Genomic DNA, 18,096 nt, shown 5'->3' on the forward strand with positions numbered 1-18,096 from the left:
CATGGCAACAGGTGGCCAATGAGGGCTGCTGTCACTGCGCTGTGTGCTGGGAATGAATCTGATTAACGTGAATCCTCTACAAAGTCAGTCTGTCAGAGCGCATGTTCACACGGGGTAAAGAAAATGATGAGAAAACATTTGTGTACCGGATCTTAGAGCTTTAATATTTCTGTTTTCAGTTCACTCATTAATCGACTGGACTGTTTCGTCTGAACCGTCCCAATCTAAAAAATATCCAAGGACATCCCTCGTGAAATTCTTGATTGATCTATCCTCCTTTATTCTTTATTATTATTATTATTATCCTTTTATTCTTGATAATGTTCTGCCAAGATAAATTAATTTACATGTCAGAAGCAAATTAATCTTTCTGTTTAATATTTTTATGAACTTGAAACTGATTCCATATTTCAGCAAATAATTAATTTTTCATGAAGCAAAATGACAAGGGACACACACACACAAACACTTACACAATTTTAAAGTTGGAATAAAAACCTTTATTTTGATATATTCGGCTACAAATTGCAGTAGTTCTCTGGCATGCATAATTTCACTCAATTAAGACACATAAAATCAAAAAGTAAGATTTCCCTTTTCAAGAATATCTTAGCTTTAGGGCATGCATATACCTCCGTGGCCATTCATCGACAGTCTAGCAACAATATAGCTGTCCCAACAACACTTACTAAACTGAATTAGACTCACCTAATAATTTTGTAAACTTTCTTTGGCTTTTTCATGAGGAAACTCCTACCGCTTGCTTACAAATATTGATAATGAATGTAACAAAATTGGTAGAGATTAGACTACACTTGAGAAATTAATGGATGGCAATGATTGTTCAATTCACTTTGAGGTATTAAAGTTAAAAAGTGTAATTTTTGCACCAAAAGTGAAAAGTCTCACTTCAATACTCCACTGTATCAGTAGACTGACAAAACCTCATTAAATAAACACATTTCTCAAATCTGTCTGATAAAAATCAAAGCATAAACATAATCCCTCTTTGATCAGCAACACAGTGACAACTCAAAACATGTGTTATATATTCTGAGTATTCATGCAGACTAATAATCAGACATAGTAAAACATAGAAGTAATTAAAGGCTTATCACAGTAGTAAAGATCAGCAATAATTTCCTTTCAGAATGTTTGCAATGAAGTGTGTCTGATAGTCTTATGCACACTGGAGTTTACATGTGTCTGTCAGAGAAAGACGGACATGATGTTAATAAAATCATAAGAATTAAATGAGTGCTACATTACAAATAATTACCAAAGAAATACTGGCTTTCCTTAACCAGGGTTTGACAACGATCTCCAGTGACATTTTATATCAACAGCTACGATGGAGAAAAACAACAACAACATATGCACAAAACACAAACACATATGACTGGATACTAATAAATATTTCCATATTGCCTTTGTATTTGTGCTTGATATAACCACAGCATTAAAAGGGATGCCCTCTGTTAGTTTGGGTCTTTGCTGGCATACTGCTGTCTTGAGAATCTATCATCCTTACTGCTACAGTCAATAATAACAATAATGATATAGTGGCCGTCTGTGTTTGTGCATATTAGCTCAAACATCACATTACCCTTAATTTACCCTTTGGGTCAACACTACATATAAAATGTTGTCATTGCTAAAGGAAAATACGGTTCTAAAATGTACTTTGCAAAAGTCAGAAATGCAGCCATTGGTTTTGTTTATGCTCTAAGGAACAGCAGCGGTGTGTTATTAACAGTGTTGCTCTAGGCCATAGTCATCCGCTGTTGTGCTTCAGCGTGGCAGTTTCAGGGCAAGGTTGATATGTTTTTGCTGTCTTATTCATTGACAGTTCAAGAAGTTAAAGATCTATCATTAGCTTGTGCTGGTCCTTCTATTTCCTGCGCTCCAATTTCCGCAGAGAAGTAGCGTTATCTCAGCTGTCTACCAAGAACTCATCGAGACATCATCCGCACAAATTCTGTGAATACAAGAAAAAGAAAGAGTGTTCACAAACTCAGCAGCCAGATTTATTTTTATTTTGTGATTACAAATGATTTGAAATACATAGAATATAATTTGCAGTGTAGTATGCTTTTGTTATACTATGTGGGTTGGTAGAATTAACTGTTAATCTTGTTAAGTAGCAACAGTATCTCATAAAAGTGTTTTTTGCCTGTGAAAGTGCTGAATATGAGTTTACCCTGGCTCTGCAGATATAATGTTTGCAAAATCCCCAGAGGTTTTGTGCTCCCATGATGAGTATGTTCAACACAGAAGAGATTCTTTATTATATCAAAATGGCAAATCTGATCATCAGCTTTGGTAACAAAAACACTACTTAAACCAAATATGTTAACCTGCTTCCAGATAAACGGTCAAACTGCTACAGCATCATCATTTTTGCTCGATAATCTTCTATTCACAATCTTATCATAACTGAGGTAAAAATCCCAAACATCCTCCGCTGCTTAGACCCTAAAACATAGCATTTTGGGGTTTTTATGAATTACTTTGACAATTTCTTTGTAAAAAGAATGTATTTCAGCCGTAACCATGATCATTTTTCAACCCATGGCATCTAACCTAAAGTAATGTTTCTGTCTAAACCCAACTGGACAGTGAGAAAAGTGTTTTAGTAAAATGTTGTTGTGTCATTGACTGATCATATGTTGATCGTGATATCCCGTCTTACAGAGACTTATTGTTAGCGCTCCGCACTTAACTACACAATAAACCTAACTGCTCCATTTGACCAGTCTAAAAAGGGCTGTAGATACTTCTGGGTCATTTTACTCAGTCTGGAACTGTCCATGAAAATATACATTTTGACTGGATCTCATTTCTATGCCGTTATTCAGGTTTGAATTGGCTGCTGGCTGAGTTCTGCTTGCCAACAAAGTAACAATGTACCTCTGTCTTTAAGTGCTTACTGAAGTCAACTAATACTACCAGCTCAAAGTCTTAGAATATGCTTGGGCCCTGATTATTACTGCTTCCAGCAACATTTTATATTTACAATGGAAATACAGGCAAACATGGACATCCAAACTATCCAGTTTTATGACTGGCCTCCCTCAACTCCCCTTAGTTTGTTTTAGCTCATTAGATTGGCTTTACAGCTTACATCTGTTTTGGTTCCCTCGTCATTCTCATAGCAGGACATTGTTTTCAGATGCAGCAGGCAGTTGTTACAGCGGGGAACCTCAAATAACCCACTAGACTTTGCTCCACAGCAGACAGACAATATTACAATGACTAACAAGGGAAAGCGTTGAGCACTTAGCAGAGACAAAGATACATACTCCCCTAACGAGTTGCGAGAAAACAAAAAGCAAGCTATAATCAGGGTAAATAATGTGATTACACTGGGATGGACACAATCACAAGCCTAATGTTACTGAGTTGCAATTTGATGCTGAATAAATGAATGTTATTTTTTCTAACAAAATACTACATTATGTCATTGTTTTTAACGCTTGTGGGCAACTTGAGCCATATATATATATATAAAAAAAGCTTGAACTGCATTTAATGTGGTGCTTCCTATTTTGGTTGTGCTCAGTGAAAAGTTTCTTAAACCTTTTCATATACTGTATTTATACCACAACAAAAGAAGAAATTGTGTTGCTGTAAGTATAGCAGCACAGTTGAGAAAAGCAATTACTTGTGATGTTTTTATCCTTTCCTGCCCATATGCATCTTTTTCTAAGTGGGTAATCTTTAAAGTGTCAAAATCCCTTGGCACTGTGTTAATCTGACAGACATTCCTTCATCCTCTCACCTCAATACCAGCATGGTATTAGGATATAAGGCAGACACACACTGGGATTTAGATATATGCGAGTGTGTGTATGTATGTGTTTGAGAGATAAACACAAGAGTGTTGAGAACCAATGAAAAAAACATGATCAGATCATACCAAAACCATCTTTTATGATGTATTTGCAAAGTATGCTGTCTGCATACGCATTTCATTAGCTTCTTTTTTTACCTTCAAAGTCTACATGTCCATCCCCGTTAAGGTCAATGTCTCGTAAAATCTCCTCCAGATCTCTGTGTCCAACCTGAAAAAGTCAAGTCGTGGAGAAAAGTGTGAACTTTGGCAGCACAGACACGACTAGAGTTACATGTTGAGAGGACAGACAGAAATCAGGCCGAGTGATTGATGGAGAGCTACAGAGAAGAGGGCAAACCCTGCCACCAGCCGTGTACCTGCTGTCCTAACAGTTTTTTCATTGCTTCTCTGAGTTCAGCTGTGCTGATCTGGCCATCACCATTAGTGTCGAACTGAAAATGGGGAAAATGAAGGCTGTTAAAACAAGCAGTCATTTGAACTGAATCACAATGTAATATAGCCAGAACTTTTTCTCTTTCTTTTATCTAAGCCTACTCTTGATGGAACAAACTATTACCAGGAACATAAAATACAATTATGAGTGTGTACACTTCACCTCCTTGAAAGCGTCCCTCAGTTCCTTCACCCCTATCATGTCCGCTGTTTCAGCCAGAAGTTTGGGCCCCATGAGTTCAACAAAGTCCTCAAAGTCAACATGTCCTCCCACTGACAGACAGATTGAAAAAAAAAGTTAACCTCAGAATATCCTTAGAGACAAGATTTCACCAGATTTTCCCATTACATTTGCCATTGTAAGAAGAATAGCAAAGTTGTGTTTTTAAACTTTCTGTACATTTGAAACTGATGGTGTAAGAGGAAGGAAAACAAGAAGAAAATGAATCATAGACTTAGACACACAAACAAACAGGCACAGTTTTAGTTACAGTTCATGTTGATCTGCTGGCTCAGTTCTATTAGCTCCATCTCTGTTGGCATGTAGCCCATCGTCCTCATGCAGTTCCCCAGGTCTTTACAGCCAATAAACCCATCTTTGTCTTTATCAAACTCCTTGAATGCCTCACGCAACTCTGAAAGAAAACGAGATGTGACGAAAATTACTTGAAAAGTTTTGGAAAATTCCAACTTTGTTGGCGATCTTAATTTATTACTAAATATAACAACATACCATCCATTTCTTCTGGCCTCAACTCTCGGTCCTGTGAGGGATCACAATGCAAAATTAGGATCCAAATACCACTGACATGTTAGAAGTCATGCCAGTACCCAGCAATCCTCACACAACATGACGCTGTGAAAATTAAAAAGGCGACTTCAGGTACGTGCCAACATTTTTTAGGTTTGCTTCCAACTAGAGAGGAAGAGCTCACCAGTGAGATCACACAGTGAAGAAAACATGCTGAACCTTGGCAATCTGTTTCAAAATTTGGCATATGGATCATAGAGAAATACTGAAACAGTAGATATATGCGATATATTATTTATTTTATTTTTAGTGAGTGCGTGTGTGTGTTGTGTGTGTGTGTGTGTGTGTGTGTGTGTGTGTGTGTGTGGGTGTGTGTGTAGGTACAGTGTAAAAAATTTTTGCTATTAAATGTAGGTTGCTTAAACTTCTGAAAGTCTGGAAAAATGTTAAAGACAAAATAGTTCCTTTATATGCCACTCCACTGACTAAAATGACTCAATCCTCATGTCTATCAAGACGTGCCATCTGGGAGGTCACCATCTATGCTGAAGATTTCGGGATCTCTGTTTACATTGATAGTGACTCGTTTCATCCACTTTTGGAAACAGACAAAGAGAAGTAGTAACCATGTGATGACCTTTTCATCCATCAACATACCATCCATTCTGCTACAAATATCCATCATATTCTTAAGTAATGCATCCAGCAGCTTGTTTGAATATACACAACACACATACAAACACATACACACATATAATTTTAGCTGCTAAAAATTCTCCATGAAAATTTGAAGTCCATATACCATCCTCCTGTAACCTGTAACGCCACTCCTATTTACTTTTGCCAAGTGCTGACATTACATCAGAAGATGATCACTAAATATATATGTATACATATAAATTCATAATAGGTTTTGGTTATTGTGCATGAACTGCGTTGTGTGCTAATCTTTCTTGGCATGCATGCACATGATATTGTCTGGACTTACGTACAGCCTGTCGGCTCTCAGCGAAGCCCTTGCGTAGAAAGATGCATGCAGGACCCAGTACGTTGGTCATGTTGGGTCCGCTCTGGGCCAGGGCTATTAGTGGCTCAAGATAGGCCCCCCCAGATCCCCCCTCCTCACAGGACTGCACTGCTTTGTAGTTCTTCTTCTGGTCCTGGGGCAGCATCCAGGATGAGGGCCAGAAATGGGAGTGGAGGCAAAGACAGGGGTAGAGACCGTGACTCAGTTTGTTGAGGCATGGTGTCAACAAGGAGCCAACATGGAGTCGGGGGGAAGGGAGGGTTCAGAGGGCATCATGAGTGACTGACACATCAGTCAGTTATAGAAAGGTGTGGATTCAGGTTAATCATGATTGGGAAAGGAGCTTTGTCCAACAGAAGTGGGTGTAACGGGTCATGACAGAGTAACTTATGTCATCCATAAATCCATCCTGTAGGTCACCATCCTGTTCAGCAGAACTCCAGAAAGTCTTCACATGATGTCTGACAGACAATGCTGATGGTGGAATTTAGTGCAAAAACCATACAACTGTTTTTTGTGCGGCAAATCGATAGCAATCTACTTCTCAGTCATTTTAAAACATGGCAAGTGTTTTCTTGCCGTCAAGATCACAAAATTCATCACAAAATTTAATTTTCAATTGTGTAGATATGGTCCACTCCTCTAATCATTATGCTCATCTTGTAAGTAACCTAAACAAACTAAAATCAGTGAAATCTGAAAACCCAAACTACCTACAGTACACATTACTCACAGTTTACAAACGTCAGTTCTGATTTGATCTCCTCTAGTTACCTCTGTTTTCTTCTGCAGTGAGGAACCATTACTGTCACAGTGAGATGAAGTGGCTCAGACACTCCGATTTAAATGTTGGCTTGTGACCATGACTGTTCAAGTTTCCAAATCTCTGCACTGCATTCAGTGAGCAAAATATTGTTATACTACTGTAGATACTGTAGAAGGCCAGAACTACCACAATGAGATCCAAATTGTGAGAAAAATCTCTAAATACAAAATTTGTCAAAAGAAAAAAAAAAGAAAAAAGAATCCTCATGATGATGCAATGAAGATTTACAAGAATAATTTGCATTTCTCCACAAGTGATGAAATTTGTCTTTTTTCCTCTTTTTTTGTGCACATTACAAAAGTTGTGTTGCCCAGATGAAGTTCAGCCAGCCATGAAATTATAATTACCAATTAGCCAATCAACCAGAGGGCAAATGCTGTTGTCACAGCAGTCATCCCAATTACTGAGAAAGCTATAGGTTAATTAAAAACAGACAATCACTGACTGCTAGTGAAACAGGAAGCTTCCTCTAAATAAAGTCCAATACCATCCAACCATCACTCTGACTAACATTTGAATGAGATACTAGCAGCCAAATGCAGCTCCAAACCATTTATTAGCAAACAAACTCTACATGCTGCACATTTTTATCAAGCTGAGATGAACTGATTTACAAGGCAGTCACATCACTAATTGCTTAGAAAATATAGAATATTTGTTTACTCCTCAGTAACCACATTGTGATTTCCAACTAAGCAGAAGGTCATCCTGCTACTGCCAAAGCAAGTGGAGTAGAATCAATATCTCACCAAATTACCAATAGTCCATTTAACTGCTGCTTTAACAATCTCTGACACTGTACCATTATCAGATGCTTTATACAGTAAATATAAGATATTTCATCCATACTAAATTAAAAATCTCTATGCATACTTGTGCTAAATGCAGATACAGACTGTGCTTTAGAAATGACCTTCACACTCCATCTGTTACCTTACAGATCCTAAATTCAGGTCGGGCATTCCTACAGTTCTCACTGCAGGGTCAGATGCCCACTGGGTAATCTGAGCCAGTGATGCATGGAGCAGGGCTGTCCGTGGCTGCATCGTGCCAGAGAAATACTATGAAGTCTTGTGCTAGCGGTTATATAACATAAAGAAAGAAAAAAAAACACACATACACACACAAGAAAATATACATATTTTAGACTGAAAAAGACTGAAGTCAAGCAAGAACATCTGCAGCCCTACCATCCCATTTTGAACAGATGGCATCAACAGTTGCTTGTCATACTGTGCTTCCTCAAGGATGTGCAGCTGCTGATATGAAGGCAATTCTATTTGTGGGACTCTGCTATACTGAGAGTCTATTCAAGCTTAGACTAACACAATAACGACAGCCAATCTAAGAGATAAATTTCTAAAGTAGATATTTTTATACAAGGACTCAGTGTTAGAAATGCATTTAAGCTAATACAATCTGAAGACAGTGCACCTGTTCATAACATCTCCACTGACTGATATCCAGCAGGTGTATACTTAGTATATCTGATGTATTTAGCTGTATTTATTTAACATTTTGTATCTTCTGCTGGCAAGTACGGCAGGATTCATGTGCAACCTCCAAGGTTTGATGACATGATCCTAAGTCACAGATGCAGTCAACAGGTATAACAAAAGCACCACTGATCAAGTCATCTGAATGCAACTAGAGACTAATAAACCATAGATATCCATAATACATATGCAAGATGAATTTAAAGACAGCTAATTATCAAAGCTTCAAGCCACTGGAACATGAACTTTTTCTTGGATATCCTGTCATAAGTCTCCAGTCTGACTATACGCAGTTCAAAACAGCCTGGCGGTGAAATATCAAAGAGAACAGAGGGATCAGTCAGGAGAGATCTAGTCAAATAAAGAAGCCATTGGTCCAGTTGGGGACACACCATTACACAAACATGCACCGGGGATCAGGGGAGTCAGGGAGACCACAACAGGGTTAAAAACTTTGAAACTGAGCTTACCTTCTTGGTGAAAATTTTTAGCGACTTTACAGAGTTTCCCATTGCAAAAAGACATCAACAAAAACTAACCTTTTTTTATGTTTTCTCCCTTAACGTGCTAGTCTGCCTGTATGTAAGTGCATGTGTATGCATGTGTGTTTTCGTAGCATGCATTGGAATTGGAGTCATTAGAAACGATAAGAGAGTTCAGTGGGTCATTGACTGATATAAGAGTACATTTAGGAAAAGAGAGAGGGACGATAAGATGTGGAGGAGAGGACAGGAGGCAACAGACAAAGGAGTGTGCAGGGCAGGCAGGACCTAGAGGCAAGGATGCTGGTCAGTGCAAGGGAACGGATGCTGAGACAAAGAAGGAAATATCCAAAGAGGAATAAAAGACAGGTCAGAAAAACATCAAAATTAGCAAGGAAGAGGAAGCATGCATATGATCAGCGCAAGATGCAATTGCCAGAAGTGGAGACGCAGGATTGCTTATTCATCCCATCCTCTTGCCTACAATATCTTTGGTTCCTCCCTCCCTCCCCTCTACCCTCTCTATCTGTCTTTGTGTGTCCGTCAGTCTGTCTCTTGCTCTTTTTCCCACACCATCCAACTCCAGTTTTAAACCATCTATGCGAATGTGACAGGAGAAGCTCGGTCGGACAAGCGTATTACCTTCCCCTGAGCAAGGCTCTGGAGACACTAATCCAAACATGCACACACACACACAAACACATTTCCTTGACGAAACACACTCGGATGTGGGGCTGTGGGGCTAAAAATAAAACACACACTCCCTCTCCCACCCCCCTACTCTCCCCACTCCCCCAGCATCCATCCCCCTCTACATAAAGGCATCACAAAGTCATCTTAAGCTTGAAGGGCTTGGGTTCAGATCAAAGCCAAAAATGTGCAAGAAATGTCACACGGATGCAAGCCACAGTGCTGGCGGACGCCAACCAGCACGTGCAAAGGCAAACACACACAGACAGGCAAAGAAATGCTCGCTCGCAGCCAGCCTCTTCCACACTCAGACACTAAAATACATATTTGTTGTAGATGACAATGACAATAACCTATATGGACCATCTCTAAAAACAATGGTAAAGCAAATATTGTACACTTACTATTGTACAGTTTTGTAACATATCTCAAAACCAAAATTTTTTTTTAACAATGGAACAAAGAAAAACATTCAACGTTGAAAGAAGGACATTTTACTCTTTCAAGTATTCGCTCATCTTGAGTTTTGTGGCGTTCCTTCTTCTTGTAAAATCAGTCTATAAACATCCGGTAAGTGAGGAAACCAGTTGCAGGACCTTTTGGAAAGGAATCTTGAAATCCTGAAATTGGATTCTATCAGCTCCACAGTCCTGGGTCTTATTTGTTGTATTTTGTGTTTCATGAAGCTCCAAATATTTTCAATAGGTGAAAGGTTTGGACTGCTGTGAGGCTTTTGAATTGAGCACTGATAACAATTACAATGGTCCCTATTTCCCTTAGTCCACAGAGCACAGCATCAATGATTTCTGTAAAGAAATTTTGAATTTTGATTCCTCTGACGACAAAACAGTTTTACACTTTGCCTCCGTCCATTTTGAATTAGCTTAGACTTGGTGGAGAAGACAGCTGCCAAAAAGCATTTTAAATCATTTCACACAAACTCTAAAATATCCCACAAATACCTTTTTTTGTCATTACTAGGCCTATATTTACATGCCAGGTAGTTGGCGTGTATATAGTACAAGAAATATGATCAAGTGGGAGTGTGTATGAATAGCTCACAAGTATAGCTGCATTTCACGTGTCAATAGATGTACTACACGTGTTATTTTACACTGTTTTTTGGCAAGTGAGGTTGTTTGTATTTAGGCTGAGAATTTGGGGCAGGTTGTTGGTCCTCAAGAGCACAGGGTGTATGAGACATGGGTGGTGGGCTTTTGTATTAACAAGAAACTGTCCAGAATGTCCCAAGACATACAGCCTAAGAACAAAATACCTGAATTTGATTTAATAAGGACTTCTAATTCCAACAAATTTGGGGATTTTTTCCATAAATGCTGTTATTAATGCTGAAATGTCACTGTTTAATGGAGCATTTGGACTTATCAAGATTTGTAGTTCTGACATTTTTTACTTCAATATTCTTTTCCTCTGAATTATAATCTCACTGTTTTTCCAGCATTGGCTTGTGTAAAATACAGAGTTAATCCCGTTTTTTTTTTCACATTGAAAAATCCTGAAATGTTTGATTTTGCAAGACATTCCCTGCACTGACTGACCTGACGAGTCTTAGTTTTGGTGCAGAGGAAGTTTCAAGTTTCCACATGACATTTGGGTGAAGCTCTTAGTTAGGGGTGTGTATTGGACAGAAACAGTAATACTTTTTAAGAAAAAAAAATTGTGTTAGGTAGATATTTTGGACTGAACTTGAAAGTAAACTCAGAGAAATCTTTCCCTTTTCAGTGGATTAATGTCAAAACAGCCATCTATGGTCAAATTTTTCACACGGATCATTCTGCACAGTGAAGGTCAAACATCTTAGATTGTGTCTGAAACAACAAACTATCACATGCAGCAAAAGCCCCCTTTTTTTTTAAGTATCTAACAGCGGCATCCACTCCATAGGTAACACCAGCATCAGTCACTGCAGCATTAATGTACATCTACATTCTCCTCTCTTGTTTGACCTTGTCTGTTCTCAGTTATTTTAATAAACACATTCACGCTGTAGTTGTTTCGGATCTTGCTCCCATTCGGTATCTGTGCGGCTCCTCCGTGTTGCTCTTCAGATGATTCATCCAGCATCTCACCGGAGGCTCATTGTGAACTTCAGAACACATCAGACGTCAGGCACAGGAGCCGTCAGCTCTAATAATGTCACACCATAGTGTGCACAGGCATGATTTCCATTTCTCTCTCTGTCTGTTGCTGTATCCTTTTCCTTCTCACTCGCACATTTACTCACTCACTCAGAAACACACAATTTCTATTTTACATAACAACTTGGACACTGCACGCTGAAAACATCCCGCTGTGAAGTTAATATAAAATGACTACTGAGCTACCATTTCTTAAACATTCCAATAAGGCACAAAGTGGACTGATTTTTGCAGCACATCAACTATAAATAAGATATTTACATGTTTGAACGAGACAGAAATCTCACCAAAGGAAGACATATTTACAATTAGCTTTCTTATTAGATGTCGAGATCTGTTTAATCCACAGCGATCAGCTGTATTAAATCAGATGAGTAATGCAGGATAGGGAGGGAGAGGATTGGTGTTATTAGAATCTCTCACATGCTCATCAACTATTTTTTTAATCAAGATGCCAAATGTTGTAATTATAAAGCAATATCTATTTTCTTTTAATATGATTTCAGTAAAAAGACATATAATTATGTCTTGGCCGTCCACGTCCTCCCTCTAAAGCAACCATATAAATGTGAATCCTGATGCAAAGACAAACAAACAAATACTGTGACCATGAGATGCCTTTTGGGCACACGATTCCGTCATCAGAGGAGGCAGAAGAAAAAAAAAGAAACATTTGCGTCATCTCCTTGTGCTTGGACTGAGACGTCACACATTTATCCTGATGAATCCATTCAAATCAAATTAGCCAGCACTATCAAATTTCATGTCGGATATTGTAGTATTGTGACAGAGCTAGTGCGTCAGAGAGGGAAAAATATTGATGCCTCATTTCACTGCTTGCCAGTTAAACTTTCTTTAGTTGTCCTCTGACTCTTTTTGTCCATCTTGCTGTGTTTCCATCTGCTTTCTTCAAGCCTTAGGTTTCCATAAGTATTTAGCACCATCACACAAACATGTTCCTCACACTGCAGCACTTGCAGTTGTGTACATCGGCTCTAATCCTCTACTCAGAAAAGGGGGGATTAACCAAAAAGTTCCTTTTTTCCCTGCGTCTATGCCAGCACTGTTATAAAAATACCCAACTTTTTCTAAAAATAGCCTACTATTCTCCAGACAGCCTGCAGCATATACTGGGGTGAATACAACATTGCCTCTCTCTTTTCTTCTTGCATTTCCAGATGTGTCCAATTTTTTCTGTAATGCTTGCCTCTTTTTTCATTCCTTCTTGGACGTCATCAAGGTCAGTGTGACCGAGGCGACAGAAAAAAGGAAAGACGATGAGAGATTTTGTAAAAGCAAAGAAAAGGGACAAAAAATAAGCAAAAAAGGAAACGTCAGGGGAACTTAGCTGGGGAAGTGAAGAGCAAATCTGCCACTAAAGACCTTTCCTCACATTGTCTTCAGAGATGTCAAGAACCAGGGCACTGACAGCAAAAGAGTGCAATCATAAGGTCTACCTACGAGGCACTCTTCCGATTTCAAGATTTGTCCTTTTTCTTTATTTATCCCATCCCTGTGCTTTCTTCACTTTCTTCTACTGCCCTGCTTCTCCTGGTTCACTGATACGGCACACAGTGATCACCCCCCCGCCCCCGAGTCCTGCTCAAACACACTGAGAGTTCAAACCCATTGGTACAGTACTTGCACCCTCTGCTGGATAACACTCGTATCCTTTCATCTAAATTTCATCTAACGTAAACACTCTCCTTGATAACAATCTCTGCACAAAAGATGACAGACCTCTCTCAATACTGCAGTTCCAGATGTCATGTAAGGGGATAAAGAACTGGGTTGCTCAAGATTACAAACACAATGGTGAATGATCAGTCTTCTAAAACAGAAACAATTTAATGGGGAGAAAAAAAAATTGTTCCTGCTTTGTCCTTCATCAAAGTGCGTGTTGTATCCTGGAGGGTTTAAAGGCCAGAGCATCTACAGGGACATGCCTGCTTTTTAGATATAGAATATGACATTTTGAAAAAAAGAAACCACATGACTCATTGCAACACAACCCATATATCCAACAAGCTGAAAAACACATCCAAGCTTTTCTTTCTCTGAGCCCCCCACACTGGACTTTTTGGTCATTGTGATTCATTGTATAAATTTGAAAATTTGGATCATAAACTTGTATCTTGAGCAACATGTCTGCTAATGCTAAACAGCAGTTATTTGATCCATCAGTTATCCTAATTGTCTCTGTCAGGTAGCATGTTTGCTGAGGTGTTTGAATATTTTTGCAGGGGAAAAAAAAGAACACTGCTGTGCTCCAGTCTCTCATAATCAGGTCTTGAAGGGCTATTTTTAGCTACTTCTACTCGCGGCAAATGAGTTCTGTTGGGATTGTATGCCGATCTTGATGTTATGTAAGAAAGAATGAAATGAAAGAGTTTGCATAGTTTGACACCTCAATCAGGGTTTTGCATCATCTGCCATGTCTTTTCAAAGAGTTCAAACAGCACTTTCATGTTTCATATCTATTCCCTTTTCTGTCATTTTCGTTTCATCGTCACACATGAATCATTTACTCGGCCTTTGTTGCTTGTTTGTTCACACAAACGCTGATGCAAACTCATGTCCACTCATAAATTCAACTTGACTACGAGCAGCTGTGTCTGATATGACTTGACTTCACAGTGACACTGCCACAGAAAGGAAACACTTTGAAAAATGGATGTTTCCGATACAATATATAGCTCTATTCCAACATTTTTAATGGGAGTTAGTAATCCTGTTTCATCTATGGCTCATATTACCGTATCCCAAAAAAGCTTTCAGAGCTGTAGAAGCATTTGCAGCGCATATTATCGTAAACTTCTCCCTTTTCCTGGAATTGAAGAATTTCAGCCATGTATGTTCTCATGTGATGATTTATAGATTTGATAGAAATGCCAAGCTATCTCCAGTTTCCACACACATTAGAAGCTTTGGAGACTTTATATAGCACACCACAGCATGGTTTTTGCCTCACTGGAACCCCCTAAGACTGACTTAGACTTTGGCCTGGATTGAGAGTAGTTATTTCTGGAACACATTAGAGCACGTGGAGGTAATTGTCTCCTCTTGAGCTTTTTATCGTCAACACAAAAAGAGGGATTTCAGAGAAACAAGAAAAAGATTGGGGAGGAGAGGGCTGGGGTGGAGTGGGGGTGGGGTAAGACAACCCACTGTGCAGCTGCATGATCTGTCTGGGTAACGGGAAATGTGCTACCTTGTAGAAAACCAGTGTATTTATAGGTTTCCTCACTCACCACAGTGTATTCAATTCAATTCAAAAATACTTTATTTATCCCAGAGGGAAATTAAATGTTGATGTAAATCAATTAAATCAAGGAGTTATTATAGATGCTGATGGCTGTGGGCAGGAAAGATCTCCTGTATCCAAACTGAAGAAGCCTTTGACTGAAGAGACTCTGTTTTCCGATAACAGTCTCATGGAGAGGATGTTCAGGGTTGTCCATAATGAAGGATATTTCTCTTTTTTAGTGTATTTGGGTGGATAAATGTTTCATACACCCATTTGTTATTGTGTATCTGTGAGTGCATGTGAGTGACAAGCTCTCATCTTTGAAGCATTTTCCACACAGCGGGTAAGCTGATCCCCCTGCTGTTGCTCAGGTGACAGTGACAATGACAGCCACACATACATAACAGCATGCGTGAAAGTAATGGACACCAGACACGTACAACAGTCAGATTTGAACTGAAAAACAAGCATTAATTTTTAATCTGCTCCGCTGGGGTGGCCGCAGATCCAATCACGTGTTTTTAAAGGTTTCAACTTCACCTGCGTCTCACCTGAGAACTTTTTATCACTAAATTCACGAACCTTCCACACTGCTGTTAAACAATCAGAGCTCTGCAATGCAAGAGTAAAATCCACTAAAATTAAAAAAAGGATATACTTTTATTATCGCTTTAGTCAAAATTGTTGTCTTACTATTCTGTATTTCTGTTAAAAGACTTTTTATGAATTCTTTGAGATTACCTTCCTCACTTAAGTATCACATTGCATCCCCAGCTGTGCCTGGAGGGGGACATTTGAATTTCATTCCAAAAAGATTGTGTTACTGTATGCAATACAGTTGTAAATAACTGGAGCTATACGTTTTTTCTCTCTCATTGAGATGGTCTAAATGTCATACTGGGGAAAGTGAAATACACCACGGGTGCACTAATGTAAGCATCATGTTGAAAGGAGACCCAAATTTCAATTTTGTGGATGAAATTTTAGCTGTTTTTCTTAGATCAGTTTAAGTCAAACAAGATACTGAAAAGTTTTGCCTGTTCCCATGAATGCAGGGTCTTGATCCTTTATTCGTGATGATAGACAGATTTACTTTAATAGTTGATTTTTTTATTGTGATACGCCACTAACACCAACATATGCAGAAGCTCCAGAGAGCTTTTAGAGTTGATGATAGTATTTTTATGGACATTTTTGGTGCATTTCATCCAAAAAGTTTAAAGTAATATCTTAAATGTTGGTTTGGCGAATAAAAAGACAAGCTAAAAGATCAATATTTAGGTTGTGTACAACATAAACCCATCACGCACTGACTCTAATAGGCTGTATAATGTTCTGCCTGCCTGTCTGAGTCAGGCTTTGAATCAACTTTTAAAAGTGCTTCGAAGTTAATTTCCTCTTGCCCCCCTCTTACCTGCCCAAAGACTGACTTCACTATCGGATGAAGGCTCGAGTCGTACTCAGACGCTGTGCTCAGTCTTTTGGATGTGCGACTCGATGAGGGCTGAACAGGTGCGCTGGTCGCATGTGTGTCAGAGCTGAGACTGGACGACGACCCAGTGACGACTCTCTGACTGGGCTCGAAGAAGAAAGCCGCGTCGTCAGGGTGTTTTGGGTAAGATGGGGTTGGTGAGGTCCTCCTGTCCTGCCGAGAGCCCCCCTGAAGGTGCGCTGCAGGAGGCTGCTCAACTTGAGCCGAGTCGTGGTGATGATGGTGGTGTTTGGATCTGGAGGACTTGCTGTGCTCTTTTTGATGCCGGCTCGTCCGGTGCCTCTCATCCTCCTGAGCGTAACCATCATCAAGGTGGCTCGGCTGCTGGTGAGAGTGGCTTCTCTGCACCCGGTGATGATCACTGACATTTCGAGACTCCGCATGTCTTGGTTGGCACAAAGGTCTCCGCACACTGGTCTCGTAGTCCTCTGTCCAGGCTGCATCCCCGCTGCCTCCAGCTCCGCTGGGATGATGAGTGCGGTGACTCCGGTGAGCGCGTGGACCGTGGTCCGAATGCGCAGACCTGCGGTTGAGCCCCGAAGATTTCAGCAGAGAAGTGGTCGACTCGCTTTTGGGAAGAGGAGAACTCATGGTTCGCTTTCTCGCGCTTGACAAGCGAAGTGAGGCTTGTGAGGGATGAGGCTCGAGTAGATGAAAAGAAGGCAGTCCTCCGCGAACGTGCTGGTGTTAAACCTCATACAGATGATGCCCACTCTTTAATCCACATCCACATGCTCGATCATCTCTGGACACTCCGCGGGGATAAAGTTGGAGCAGCAGCAACCTGATCGAGCAGTAAGAACGAAGTGCTGCCTGATGTGGCAGCAGGCGGGCAGCCTGAACGCTTCACAGGAGGGCTACGCAAAGTTTGGATGATAGACAGCACTGTGTTGCGCTGCAGTGTGTCGCACGTGGGTCCACGCACGAAGTTCATTAAAAGATACGTCAACATCAGCCTGCAAATGAAAATTGCTCTCCTTTTCTGTTTGATAATAGGATGAAAATGTAAACTCTGTTAATGGAAATAACATTTGTTGACGGAATAGTTTGTAGGCTATTCCGGCATCGATGGACACTACTATTAGACCTACAGACTGTCAAAACTCAACAAGTGGTTACAGTGACATTATTTACGTCAGACAGTGGTTATTTTTCAAGGATAACTGGGAATACATGAGTGTCTGTGTCGTACAGATCTCAAACTTAATTTTTTTTTTTTTTTTTTCCTGCTTTCCCTTTCTGTCTGCCCTTGGAATTTAAATAAGAGGGAAAACCAGAATCTGCCCTTTTAAGTATATGTCAGGCAGTCACAGTTTGTGTGTATATTTGTTCCTGCAACAACCACGTCAGCCACAAATGTATCCCTTCAGGTGTCTCTGTGGAGGTCCTTGAAATTTTCGGACTAATTTACAACCCAAACAGAACAGGCAAACTTAATGCAGCTTGATGAAAAGTTGAAAACAAAAGACACAGAATTTTACAGGACTACACAAACACAATGAGAAAGTGATTGAGTGAGGGTAACTTAGCCTTTTCTGAATAAACAGTGGTAGCCTATACAAAATAGAAAGTATATATATAGTATGTTGCTGAAATAAAGAGGAAATTCTTCCCCCAATCTTCCAGATCATCTCAAAC

At 39.7% G+C, this 18,096-nt stretch overlaps 1 protein-coding gene across 3 annotated transcripts; it reads right to left on the reverse strand.

Moving 5' to 3' along the window:
- Nucleotides 1–522: 522 nt before the first annotated feature.
- cabp1b (calcium binding protein 1b) lies at nucleotides 523–17,307 on the reverse strand. 3 transcript variants are annotated; one of them, XM_075455330.1, is made up of 8 exons: nucleotides 8,850–9,325; nucleotides 6,032–6,199; nucleotides 5,022–5,052; nucleotides 4,780–4,923; nucleotides 4,452–4,561; nucleotides 4,213–4,287; nucleotides 3,992–4,064; nucleotides 523–1,978 (listed from the first exon to the last, which is right to left on the reverse strand). In XM_075455330.1, exons 1-8 carry the CDS (start codon nucleotides 8,898–8,900, stop codon nucleotides 1,953–1,955), a joined length of 678 nt encoding a protein of 225 aa, XP_075311445.1. In that variant the 5' UTR covers nucleotides 8,901–9,325; the 3' UTR covers nucleotides 523–1,952. The 3 variants fall into 3 exon arrangements, with proteins under 3 accessions (XP_075311445.1, XP_075311443.1, XP_075311444.1); XM_075455328.1 differs by lacking the exons at nucleotides 6,032–6,199; nucleotides 8,850–9,325 and adding an exon at nucleotides 16,381–17,307; XM_075455329.1 differs by lacking the exon at nucleotides 8,850–9,325 and having other exon boundaries at nucleotides 6,032–6,679.
- Nucleotides 17,308–18,096: the final 789 nt, after the last annotated feature.

The sequence above is a fragment of the Odontesthes bonariensis genome, chromosome 22 (genome assembly GCF_027942865.1).
Source record: "Odontesthes bonariensis isolate fOdoBon6 chromosome 22, fOdoBon6.hap1, whole genome shotgun sequence".
NCBI classification, from domain to species: domain Eukaryota; kingdom Metazoa; phylum Chordata; class Actinopteri; order Atheriniformes; family Atherinopsidae; genus Odontesthes; species Odontesthes bonariensis.

Bases quoted from the DNA above. Each gene is read 5' to 3' on its own strand.
- cabp1b (XM_075455328.1), bottom strand. From the start codon at position 17,049: ATGAGTTCTCCTCTTCCCAAAAGCGAGTCGACCACTTCTCTGCTGAAA. The intron at 4,562-4,779 runs GTAACTAAAACT...TCTGTCTGTCAG, and splicing joins CCAGCAGATCAACATGAACT to TGGGAGGACATGTTGACTTT. The intron at 4,065-4,212 runs GTACACGGCTGG...TGACTTTTTCAG, and splicing joins AAAAACTGTTAGGACAGCAG to GTTGGACACAGAGATCTGGA.